This window comes from Manis javanica, chromosome X (genome assembly GCF_040802235.1).
Source record: "Manis javanica isolate MJ-LG chromosome X, MJ_LKY, whole genome shotgun sequence".
NCBI classification, from domain to species: Eukaryota; Metazoa; Chordata; class Mammalia; order Pholidota; family Manidae; genus Manis; species Manis javanica.
In genome coordinates, this window is record NC_133174.1 from 97,559,036 (window position 1) to 97,571,060 (window position 12,025).

Sequence of the window (12,025 nt, forward strand, 5' to 3'; positions counted from 1 at the left end):
TCATAATTCCTCCAGGTGGTAAAGATACCTCGAGACAAGTGCTGGGCATAGAAGCCACAGGGCACAAATCTGCAAAGAAGTAAAAAGCTAACCTTTGCAAACAATATGGCTTCTCTCTCACTTACCAACTATACATTTCCCTGTATGGCCCCGGAAGATGACTGGTTAGCCAGAGACGGGTAAGATTCCTCAAGGGAGGAACAACCTAAGACAGGCACAGTCGCAGGGGGCCCATCAGGTGAGAATTTGGGGATCAACAGAGGTGAGGCTCAGAACCTCACCACCCCCTGCTTTGAGAGAAATCTTCTGCATCCGTGGATGTCTTGCTGCCCTTGTCTAGCCTGGATTAATACTTGGTCCATAGGCACACACCTGATCATCTGATCATCTACATTTGCCCTCTTACAGCACTAAACTATGTTTTCTACCTTTATCTTGCATCTACCTACCACTTCAGCATTTTATTAAAAATAAAAATAATAGTAATAATAGGAGAAATGTGGGATCAACATATAAATCAAGTACAAAAATCAAACGAATATTCATATTTGACCTGATTGTTTATAGGTCATAATGCATGAGCAAAACCGAAAGTTTCTGTGATGAATGCCCTTGTACTGTTCACCATGTAAGAATTTATTCACTGTGCAAGAATTCGTTCACCATGTAAGAACTTGTTTGTTATGCTTCAGAAGATTGGAGACTGACGAGAATTAGGCTTGAGATGGATTAATGATTGTACATTGAGCATTGACCCCCCTATACTGAATTTTATTGTTGTTAACAACCATTTGATCAATAAATATGAGAGATGCCCTCTCAAAAAAAAACAAAAGGGGGGAGCATGTAACATCACTGGGGCAAAGATGGACATTTCATAAATGGTGCTGGATCAACTGAGACATTTGGAGATTCATATCACACACCTTCCAGAAAACAAACTGCAATGGTGTTAGGGATTTAAACATAAAAAATGAAAAGACAACAAGTTCTTGAAGAAAATATGGCAGAACTTTTCTTTAACCTCAGTGTAGGGAAAGGATTTCTAAATGTGACTCAAATTAGGAAGCCTTGAAAGACCAGAACAATCAATTTGACTACACAAAAACTTTTTAAATGTTTGACAAACACATCCTAAATAAATCAAAAGGAACCTGAGAAACAGGAATAGAGGACTTGCAGCATACACCACAGACAAATGGGTAATGCCCCAAATATATAGAGAACTTTTAAATATTGAAGGACAAAGGGCTAAAAGTTCTGTCAAAAAATGGGAAAATGATATGAATAGACGATTCACAAAAATATATATCCTGGTCCTCAAACACATGATGATTCAAACTTGCAATCAGACAAATGAATACTAAAACAAAAAAGTGACCCTTCACTGGGAAGACATTCTTGACTCTGAATCGTGGTAATGATTTGCATACCCAACAATTTAATGAGCACTTAAAATCAATGAGGGTGGGGGCAGGTCCCAAACTCAAATACAAAGAGCAACAAATGAATCTAACCATATTGTAAATGACTATCTTTACCACACTGAGAGGTGAGGAAGAAAACAGCTAAGCTAAGAAACTTGGGAAAACAGTATTTTGACTGCGTCCTCTGAGGCTAAAGACAAAAAGAACTCTACAAAAATACAACTTAGTAGACAGGTCTGTTTCTAACAGGGATATAGGTTAGCATTTCTGCAACTACTTTATGTGTATACGTCGTGAGTGAACAAACCGGTAAGCAGTGTAGATAAAGTGAGCCAGATCACAGAAGTTACAGATAAGGCTAGAATGGATTGAAATTAGATATGTCAGTACAAGATCCTGGCTTTTGATATCTACACATATAGGTAGGTATAGAAATAAATATAGATGTGTCTGGAAGCATGGGTACATACATACAATGTATTTCCTTCTTTGTTTTGATGGACAGGGCCTAGCAGCAACAAAATCCCACTAACAATGGATGCACACAGATACTGGATTCTAAATGTCACTCTCCAAGAAAAGGACCCAAGGATCCTTCCAGACGTGGTTCGATGCCAGGGCTGCAGTGGGAAAAAAATCACAAAATGAACATGAACATCTTATGGTGCTGGTGTGATAAAAGATAGAGTCTGTCAGAAGAACACAGAAACAACCGAAAGGGGCTCCAGATGACCAGAGCTGGAACAATTCAAGGAACAAAATAACTCGTGATCTAATTTGACTATAACTGATAATGTATCATGATTGTCTGGGAGTCCAGAATGATAAAAATAATTTGAATAAGTTATCTGAATCAGTAATTTGAGATAAATTTTGTAAAAAAATTCAAAATGTATAAATAAATGGGGGAGAAAGGATGGCTCTTCAGAATTCCAATAAGTAAATGTGAAAGGAATGAGGACAATAGGAAGTCAGCATTAGGTCATAACTGTTGTAGGCGAGATCCCCAGATGGATTCTAAAAGCAGAGAGTAAAAGTCTGAGAAGAAACAGGTATTTTCATAGCCTCAAAGTGTTTCCTACACAAGTTGATAAAGTATTTGTCATTAACAATGGGAAAACAGCAGCATTACCTGGAGCAACATAAATGCCACCACCTCAATCAAGTGATCAAGATGAACACCAGCAGTACCAAGTACAACATACAGACCCATGTGCCCTGACATGATGCACATAGAAAGGGAGCAAAATCACTTTTGCAGTATCATGGTATGAGCCCTAAAATTAAGGCCCAATGATATACACGCCTTGACATCTGGGGAAAACCCAGAGGACCTCGAATGGCCTAACCACAAGTTCCCCTGCATGTTGTTTTCCCACAAAGAAGGTTCCCTGGCCAAAGAACCCTTATTATCATGGGAACTAGGCACAGTGCCTGTTTACCCCTGAGTAGTCAGTTTCCATTCACAACCAGCCCACAGAATCATTCAAACAAGCCAATCACATCCTCCCATGGGAACCAAGGATCACTTCAGCCTCTCGTTACTATGAAGACTGCACCCCACAGCTCCTGGTTTTCACTCTCTTCCAGAGCATGACACCTGCGAAGCACTACCTGTCGTGTAGTGTCCTCCTCGCCCAGGGGCTGAGTAAATGTTATTAATAAACTTCTATGGATGTCACCTGCTCAGTGTCGGGTGTCATGTGTCTGGAAACCCTCACTCATAACACTAGGGTGGAAAGTCCTCCATCACCAGTGGAGGTAAACATTAATTCTTCCCCAAAATGAGTAACTTAAATCTAATGCTAAGAAAATATTGGGCAAACCCAAATTGGCAGACATTCTATAAAATACCTGACCAGTATAGGATCTTCAAAAGTGTCAGGGTCAAGAAATGGAAGCAACCTAAGTGTCCATCTATAGATGAATGGATAAAGAAGATGTGGTACATTTACACAATGGAATATTATTCAGCCATAAGAAGAAAACAAATCCTACCATTTGCAACAACATGGATAAGGCTAGAGGGTATTATGCTCAGTGAAATAAGCCAAGCAGAGAAAGACAAGTACCAAATGATTTCACTCATATGTGGAGTATAAGAACGAAGAACATCTGAAAGAACAAAACAGCAGCAGAATCACAGAACCCAGGAATGGACTAATGGTTACCAAAGGGAAAGGGACTGGGGAGGAGGGGAGGGAAGGGAGGGATAAGGGCAGGGAAAAAGAAAGGGGGCCTTACGATTAGCATGTATAATGTGGGGGGGGCATAGGGAGGGCTCTGCATCACAGAGAAGACAAGTAGTGATTCTACAACATCTTACTACACTGATGGACGTGACTGTAATGGGGTTTGTGGGGAGGACTTGGTGAAGGGGAGAGTCTAGTAACCATAATGTTCTTCATGTAATTTTAGATTAATGATAATAAAATGAATTTTTTTAAAAAGCATCAGGGCTATGAAAGACCCAGAAAGATTGAGGAACTGTCAGCCTGGAGGAGACAAAGGAGAAACGATGGCCAGATGCCCTGGCGGTATCCTGAATGGGATCCTGGAATAGGAAAAGGACATTAGTGGAACAACTGGTGAAATTAAAATAAAGTATCTCATTTGTTAATAGTATTACATCAATGTTAATTTCCTGGTTTTGCTCATCCTTCCTTGGTATTGTAAACTGTTAACATTAGGGAAATCTGAGTAAAGACACTCTGTGCCATTTTCTGCAACCTTAACATGCATCTAAAATTACTCATAATAAGGAATTAAAATATACAAGGTCAATGGTTAAAGACATGGTTAGTCTATAAATCACATGGTTTAATAATACTTGGACAGCTGAAACACAGCAAGGAAGACAGTAGGATAAATGTTCACAGCATGTCACCCATTAAAAAATGAATTCAAACTGCTTTCTGAGCCCATTTTGTGCTCCACATGAGAAAAGCATTTTAAGTATAAAAGAAATGAAACACAATAGAAAGAGAAGTATATATACATATATACAATTCAATATTTACAATTTAAGGTTTTAAGGTCTGGGGCCCTGCCCATTTCGTCAACATTTATTGGTGATGTACTGGATAAGGGAAGGATGCATTGGCCATAGCCAAGGACATGAGGACATGTCTGTCACTATAAAACACAAAGACTAGCATCCAGTCCACCCTGGAGGGACCTCAAAATAGGCTCTATGTGTACACACCCAGTATAGTCCCAAAGAAGGGGACAAGTAGGAGGTGAAAGAGGTAATGACCAGGGGAGTGCTGGTGTTTCCCTGTCCGACCATTTGGAAATTTCTGCCCTCAAAGCTGAGTAGTCTGGGTGAATACATTGGCTGTTGTGAGGGGAGAAGCAATTGGGTGGTGGGTTATGGTTTGATTAGGTCGGTACATGGGTCTGGAAATGTCTCAGGCTGGGTTTTGGAGTAGTTGGTGATCAGCTCACGTGAACAGGATGAACAGTTAGTACATGACCGATTTGGGAGCGCACTGGCAAATGTGTGGGTGGTGGGCCACCTTTGACAAAAGTCAGTCTGGTTGGTGGGAACTCAGTAGGATCCTTTGGTTCAATAATAATCATCAGGGTTGTCACTGTACCTTCCCAGGTCTACTTGAAATTGTTTAAGTTCGGTGAGAGAGCAGGGTTTATGCACAGGTGGGGCCAAACTCCCCGGCCGCCTCAACAAGGGGGCAGACCCTCTGTGGAGGTAACGCTTACTCTCCCTAGAAAGTGTGGCCCTGTGGATCAGGGGGACATCCAGGGGCATCAGGAGGACCTGGGATACAGGCAGATGTGGGAGTATCAGGGTGTTTGAGGGCTGAAGACCCCAGGGGGTTGTGGTCTAGAGGAGAAGGCTCCAGGTATGGGGCAAAGTAGGATAGGGTAGAGGTTTCTCTGAGGGCACAGACCTGTTTGGACCCATACGCTCTGTAGAAGGCTCAGTTCGGGGGTGTTGTCTCCCATGGAGAGCATGCTTAGACCCACAACATCCATAGGAGGCTTGGGTTCGGGGGCTTCAAGCGTTCCCAATGTCAGAGGATGCAACCTGAGGGGCTATCGCACGGAACTGGGTGTTGGTTCCCCATCTAGAATGAATGGGAAGAAGGACTAGTGAGTAGACAGTCTGACATCTCGGGGTCATTACACCCACTGGCCGAGAGTGTGGTCTAGCACCAAACAGTGCTCTGGACTGGATGTCTCGGTCCAGTGCAGTCACGATGGCAAGTGAAACCATTTCACTGCTGTCAGTTCCCATGTATCTAGACCCAGCCTGGGAGTGAGGTCAGGGAGCCCTAGTACTTGACTAGGGCAAGGCTTGTGATCAATGGTGCAGAGCCCAAGCAGCACCACTCGGACATCCCCAGCGGAGGGGAGGCAGCTCTTAAGAGAATCTAGCATACCCCTTCGCCCTGCAATCTGCTGGAGGGACAGTGTCCTCAAGGAGCAGTGCTCCTGGCTCCAGGATTCCCTAGTGACCTCACACTTTGAGAGAGAGCACTGCATTGAGTGGGTAGAATCTGTGATGTTTGCCCTTGGAGAACTCAGGCTTCCACAGCTACGAGAGAATATATTTTATCCACTTCTAAGCCACCTACTCAGTGGTAATTTGTTACAGCAGCCCGGGGACACTAAGAGTCACCCTTCCCCATTGAATTCTTCTCTCTCCCTCTCCACAAGATGCGACTGCTATCCTTAATAAGGTATTTATCCCTTACGCAGGCTACACAAGCATGCATTCCTCCCAAAATACCCGTTAACTGGTATGTGACTGTTCGGCACCTTCTTAATTTTCACATACATGGCGTCTTAATGTTTCTAACCTTCTGGAACTAGCTTCTCCCCTCACCCATTCATTTCCACTGCCACCATGCAATGGTTGGCCCCCCAAGGAGGGCTTCTCTGTGTCTCCGGCCTCTGAGAATTCCAGTCTCATCCCCAGTGCCGCTTTTACTGTCCTGTTCAGTTCACCTGAAACAGTCTCAAGAACCATCCTTTTCAAAGGCAGCAAGGTGAGCCAAATTGAGAAGAAAAGATATAGAGACAGGTTTGCATCAGTGTTATATCTAAAATGACTGCAGCAGCATATTCACTTCAAGCAAACTTTATTTTTAACTTGGACAAATGTTGTCAAATATATCTAACAAACATAACAGAAAGTCAGGTTTCAGTGGATTATCACTGTTTGTGTGATGAAATCTGCAGCAGGGCCATGGCTGCCAAAAAGCAGAACAATCTCAAATACACAAGGGACAAATTCGTTGCTTCTTCCTCGATCCTTTTTTTTTTTTTAACAACTGTAGGATGAAAGAAGAGACAATTAACAATTGTACACGAATACTGTGCAACAGTGACTTTCTACATCTAAGTAAACAGTCACTCCTGTGGATGCCTGTTTTACCAACACGAGGTCTCAACACATTTTCCTCCTGCAACACAGACCTTTAGATATGGCTTCCATCATCTCACCAGAACCAACTCCTCTCCCACTTGCCAAACACCAAAAACGCATCCTTTGCCATCCTAGTTTTCTCGAGGGACTTATCTAATGAGTGCTTCCACCTCAAAAGCCCGTGCTCTACCCATCAATCACACTCCTAACCTCCCAGCCCCTCAGTTTCCATGTCTGTTAAATGGTTAGGAGAAAGACAGAAAAAAAGCAAAGAAAGCAAGCAAGGAAAGGATAGGGAGGATGTAAGTTGACCCAATTACCAGTTTTGTGATTAACGATCCTGCCATAACTCATTTCCTTTTCTTCTAACTGTCCTGGGGAAATACAAGAAAGTTGCAATTGAACAAAGAGTTACCATCACTGAATGAGTGCCCACTCCCAATTTTAAACTGACTACGTCTTTGTAAGGGGTCACATTCTCCCAGGCCTTTTCTCCCAATTGGTGCAAGAGACCATATTTCTGTAGCTAAATAATGAAGGCCCAGCTAGTGTACCTTCCAGTCACTTTAGCCGCCTGTTGTGGTAACTGTGACCCTGACCAAGAGTGGTCCTGGCTACCAGGCCTGATAAATTTCCCCCCTGTACGGTGCAACACAGAGAAGACAAGCAGTGATTTTACAGCATCTTACTACACAGATGGACAGTGACTGTGAAGGGGTATGTGGGGGGGACTTGGTGAAGGGGGGAGCCTAGTAAACATAATGTTCTTCATGTAATTGTAGATTAATGATACCAAAATAAAATAAAAATAAAAAATAAAAAATAAAAATAAAATAAAAATTTCCCCCCTGTACAAGTCTTATGGCTGGAGATCACAGGACCTGTAGCTGTGAATGAAGTACATTCAGAACATGGTGCATTGTGTAGATCACCTAGAATACAGGAATTAGCAACATTAAGCTATTTCCTAACTAGATTTTAACCAGTTTGCAAAAAGTTGTTATTTATTTTGTGTAGAAATATTTAAATATGTAACAACCATGACAGGCGTTATGTCAGGAATGGTTGGGTGATACCCAAAGCTACACAGAGATACCTGGGTTCCCCGGGTCTGCCCCTCTGCTGGGTCCAAATCCTTTTTGCGTCCTTCCTCTGGTCCTTCATCATGGTGCTCCTCCTCACCTCTGGCTTCTTGGATCTCTTCACCCTCCTTTCCACACTTACATTCACGTGCTCCCTTTCCGGGCTCCTCCTGCTTCTGGGGCGCTGCTGGTCCCTCTCCTGGCTCCTCCCTCTCCCAAGGCACCGGTCCCTCTCCAGGGTCCTCGGGCTCCTGGGAGCCGTGCCTGACCACCACAGGGCTTGAGTGGGGCTGGCCCTGGACATGACCGTTATAATGGATATAGCGTAGAAAGGCACAGACCACATTCTGGAACAGGGTCCGAAACTGTACCATGGGGCACTCACGGGTGTCTGGGATGACTTCGGGGGTCTCTTGGACTTGGATGCCTTCGTGGACTTCTGCACCCTCTCGGCTGTTCTCTTGCGACTCTTCTCTCTCTTCATCCTCATTATAGTCGTCCTCTTCAGACTCGGACTCATCCTCTGTCTCGTCCCCAGACTCATCCAGGAATTCGTCATCATCTTCGTCATCGTCACCTTCATCGTGGTCGACCTCAACCTCCCACCACTCTTCCTGTTCTACCAGCTCTGCAGGCCGGTTCTCTGCTGGGTTCTGCTCATCTTCTGCCTTTGCAAGGGCTCGGGAGAGCTCCTGGGGAGCCACGAGGGCCGTGGGCCCCTCAAATTCTTCCATCCCTTTGGAAGGTGACAGCCGGACCCCGAGGGGTGTGGGGTCGCTGCCTTTCCCACCGCCTTCTCTGCCTTTCCCACCTGGGGCCGGGGCTCGCTTCTCTGGGGCAGACATGGAAGGAGGCATGTACCAGTCAGTGCCTCAAGCAGAGCACTTGTCAGGCTGATGTGACAATCTTGTTCAAGATGGCGGCTGAGGAGGTGACTTCCGCTGAGGGGGCGTTGTTGGGAGCGGGGCCTGCTGGGAGGTGCAGGGCGTGGCAGAGAGGATGGCCGCAGACGGGACCACAGTCTGTGAACTAGAGTCTGAGACAGGAAGTGGAGGGACGGGTGATGGGGGAGGGTCAGGGGAGACGGGAGGGAGCCTGCGTCTGAGGGGGTGGAACGAGGTGGGAAAGGTTAAGGCAGGCCTGCGACAGGAGGTGGAGCTTGGAAATGTCAACAAAGGGCCGCTGCCGTCATCACGAGCTCTAAGCTCATTTGCTGAGAGGCGATGATTGACTTGCCCATGGTCCATGAGTGATCAAGATGTCCAGCTTCCCTCAGAGCTTTGCAGTTCTGAGTCCTGTCTTAACTTACCATTGTCAGCGAAGCTACCTGTGTGGCGAAGTCTTGGATTGTGCAAACTATGATTTGCTCTGCAATTTTCACCTGGGGACAGCTTATGCCAGTAGAGACCAGTTTTGTTTTTAACTTGTATTGATCAAATATCAGCAATGGTAAAAACCTCCCATAAGAGGGAGATACAGAATTTGGAGTTTTTGCCATTATTAAAACTTTGAAATGAAGCATACAAAGTTGGAATTGATCCAATAAGAATAGAGGTTTGAAGCAGTGCTAAAACCAGGAGTTAGATGAACATTGCCAAATTGATGTTGAGCCTCCAAAGAATGAATAAAGGAAGACGGTATTTCTTTAAAGGTAACCATGACAGACATTGAAAAGAGCAGGCTTCCTGGTATTGTTTGTCAGTAACTAGTCTAAGACTTCCTGTGAATTCAGCCCTCCTAAGACAAGACCTCAAGCATAAATAATTCTTAAAATTATAGAGAAATAAAACAATTTCATTCTTCTGAAAAGGATACTTTTTAACTCTGAAAATGCTTTTTGTAAAAAACAAAGCATAACAAATGATTTAATAAATATCACATTTCAGAAAACAATTACTGATACATCCCTTTCATCACTCCAACCAAATTTCAATGTTTTTAATTTTGCTCTGGTCCCACAAAAGAACAGAACATGATGTCTTAAATCATTGGCTTCAATCTAGAATGAAATGTAGAAAAGTTCTAAACCAATTCCCTCATATCTAGAACAAAAATGAGTCATACTCCCAATCTGGGGTCTACATTTGGTTTCATCAGTTGCTCCCTGATGTGACACTGGTGTATTCCATATCATTTTTAGTTTTCTGTTTTATCACCTGTCAAGTTAGGGAAATGGTACCCAAGCTACCTCATAAGGTTGTTCTGAGAATCAAATAAGGCAATAGGGATGAAAGAATTTTTCAGTTTCATATGTTATACATGTATAAATTATATCAATAATATCTTTGTCCCATTCTTGAATTGTATGAGAAAAGCTTTTGATTAGTCTCTTGGGCCTTCAGAATAGAATTAACGCTTTAATTTGATTTTGGAGGAATCCCTTTTTTCCCAGATACATGAGGTTTAATCACAAATTCTCTGGCTGATACTGTTAAAAATGATGAGTTGGCTTTAATTTTAAGTAGCTTGGGGAAATCAGTATCTCAAAGAGATATTTAGACTTCCATGTTCATTGCAGTATTATTGACAATAGTAAGGATATGAAAACAACCTAGGTGTTTGTTGACAGGAGAATGGATAAAGAAAATGTGGTATGTACATATATATATATATATATATATATATATATAAAATGAAATACTATTCAGCTATAAAAAAGAAGAAAATCCTGCCATTGTGATAACATGGACAAACCCAGAGGGCATTATTACACTAAATGAAATAAGCCAGGAAGGGAAAAAAAATGCTGTATGTTTTCACTAACATGTGAAATATAAAGAAGTCTAACTCTTATAAACAGTAAAATGGTGGTTTTTCCAGGGGCTGAGGGGTGGTAGAATGGGGAAATGTTGCTCGAAGGATATAAATGTTCAGTTTTAGGATGAGTAACTTCTGGGAATTTACTGTACAGAATGGTAATGGTTATTAATACTGACTTGTATACTTGAAATTTGTTAAAAGAGCAAATCTTAAGTGTTCTTACCACAAAACAAAGATAGCATAAGATAGCATCTATGTGAAGTGATGGATATGTTAATTAACTTGATTATGGTGATCATTTCACAATGTACAATGTACACCTTATATACATACAATTTTGTTTATCAGTTATACCTCAACAAACATGGAAACATGAACAAAAGAACATTGCTGGGTCTGAGGAAAAGATGCCACATTCCCAGGAAAACAGAGTCTTAAAATATAGCTGGGAGAAAAGGCTGAATGTGAGGTGGATATACAACTAAAGTATTTTTCCATGCAATAATTGATTACCAACTATAGCTGAAAGAATCAGGAGAAGTCAGAGAGGGTGGGCTTTTCTCTGGAAAGGTGGAGGAGGGTATATAAGGCAGATTTCAAAAGACAGGCAGCAGACCTCCCCGGTGGCTGGGATAGTTTTCATTTTGCCCCTTCAAATGGCCTTGTCCTCTCAGAGCATCTGTGACTCTCTCTCTGCAAGAAGGGAATTTTAGTACAGATTTCACCTTGTACTTCTGTGGTAACAACTGGTGAAACAAGCTTGGTTCAGCTGTTTTTTGGGAATCTGGTGCTGATCTCAACTCACAGGACATGTGGTCAGGAAGGAGGAAAGAATATGAATTAGGGAAATGCAGGGGGAACTGAAACATGCAAACAAGATGAAACATGTATCTTTCCTTTCTCTCATTGGAACCCATGTAAGACTTTGTCTAGTTTCAAACCATGAATGACCTGCAGGAGAAGTGGAACCCTTGTCACAAAGTCCCTCTTAAACCTGGCCCAGAAATAGAGAAGCTGGAGGACTATGACCCCAGCAATTGGTGCTGTGAGCCTGGCTACAGCTATTGCCAAGGAGAGGAAGTACCACATGCACAAAAAAAGTGAGTGATCCACAGCAGGGCTCTGGACCTTCTTCATCATCCTTCCAAGAGTCAATCATGGTCACTGTTTCATTTCTGCTTTCCAAATCTTAGGTAACATTTTATGGTGGCCAACCCTAACTGGAAAAATGCAAAGGAAAGAATTCTGGGAAACATGATTTGCCTTGGCTAGACTTGACACATTACAGAGCTTTCAGAGTCTAGCCCTTGTCAACTTGGCACCCATACACACTTCTACCTGAAGAAAAAGAGCAAAGTCATGCT

General features: G+C 42.8%; 1 protein-coding gene across 1 annotated transcript; it reads right to left on the reverse strand.

Annotated features, from left to right (window-relative positions):
- Nucleotides 1-6,586: 6,586 nt before the first annotated feature.
- Nucleotides 6,587-8,947, reverse strand: LOC140847493 (uncharacterized). Its single transcript, XM_073227978.1, has 3 exons — nucleotides 7,916-8,947; nucleotides 7,140-7,193; nucleotides 6,587-6,724 (listed from the first exon to the last, which is right to left on the reverse strand). Exons 1-2 carry the CDS (start codon nucleotides 8,756-8,758, stop codon nucleotides 7,185-7,187), a joined length of 852 nt encoding a protein of 283 aa, XP_073084079.1. The 5' UTR covers nucleotides 8,759-8,947; the 3' UTR covers nucleotides 6,587-6,724; nucleotides 7,140-7,184.
- Nucleotides 8,948-12,025: the final 3,078 nt, after the last annotated feature.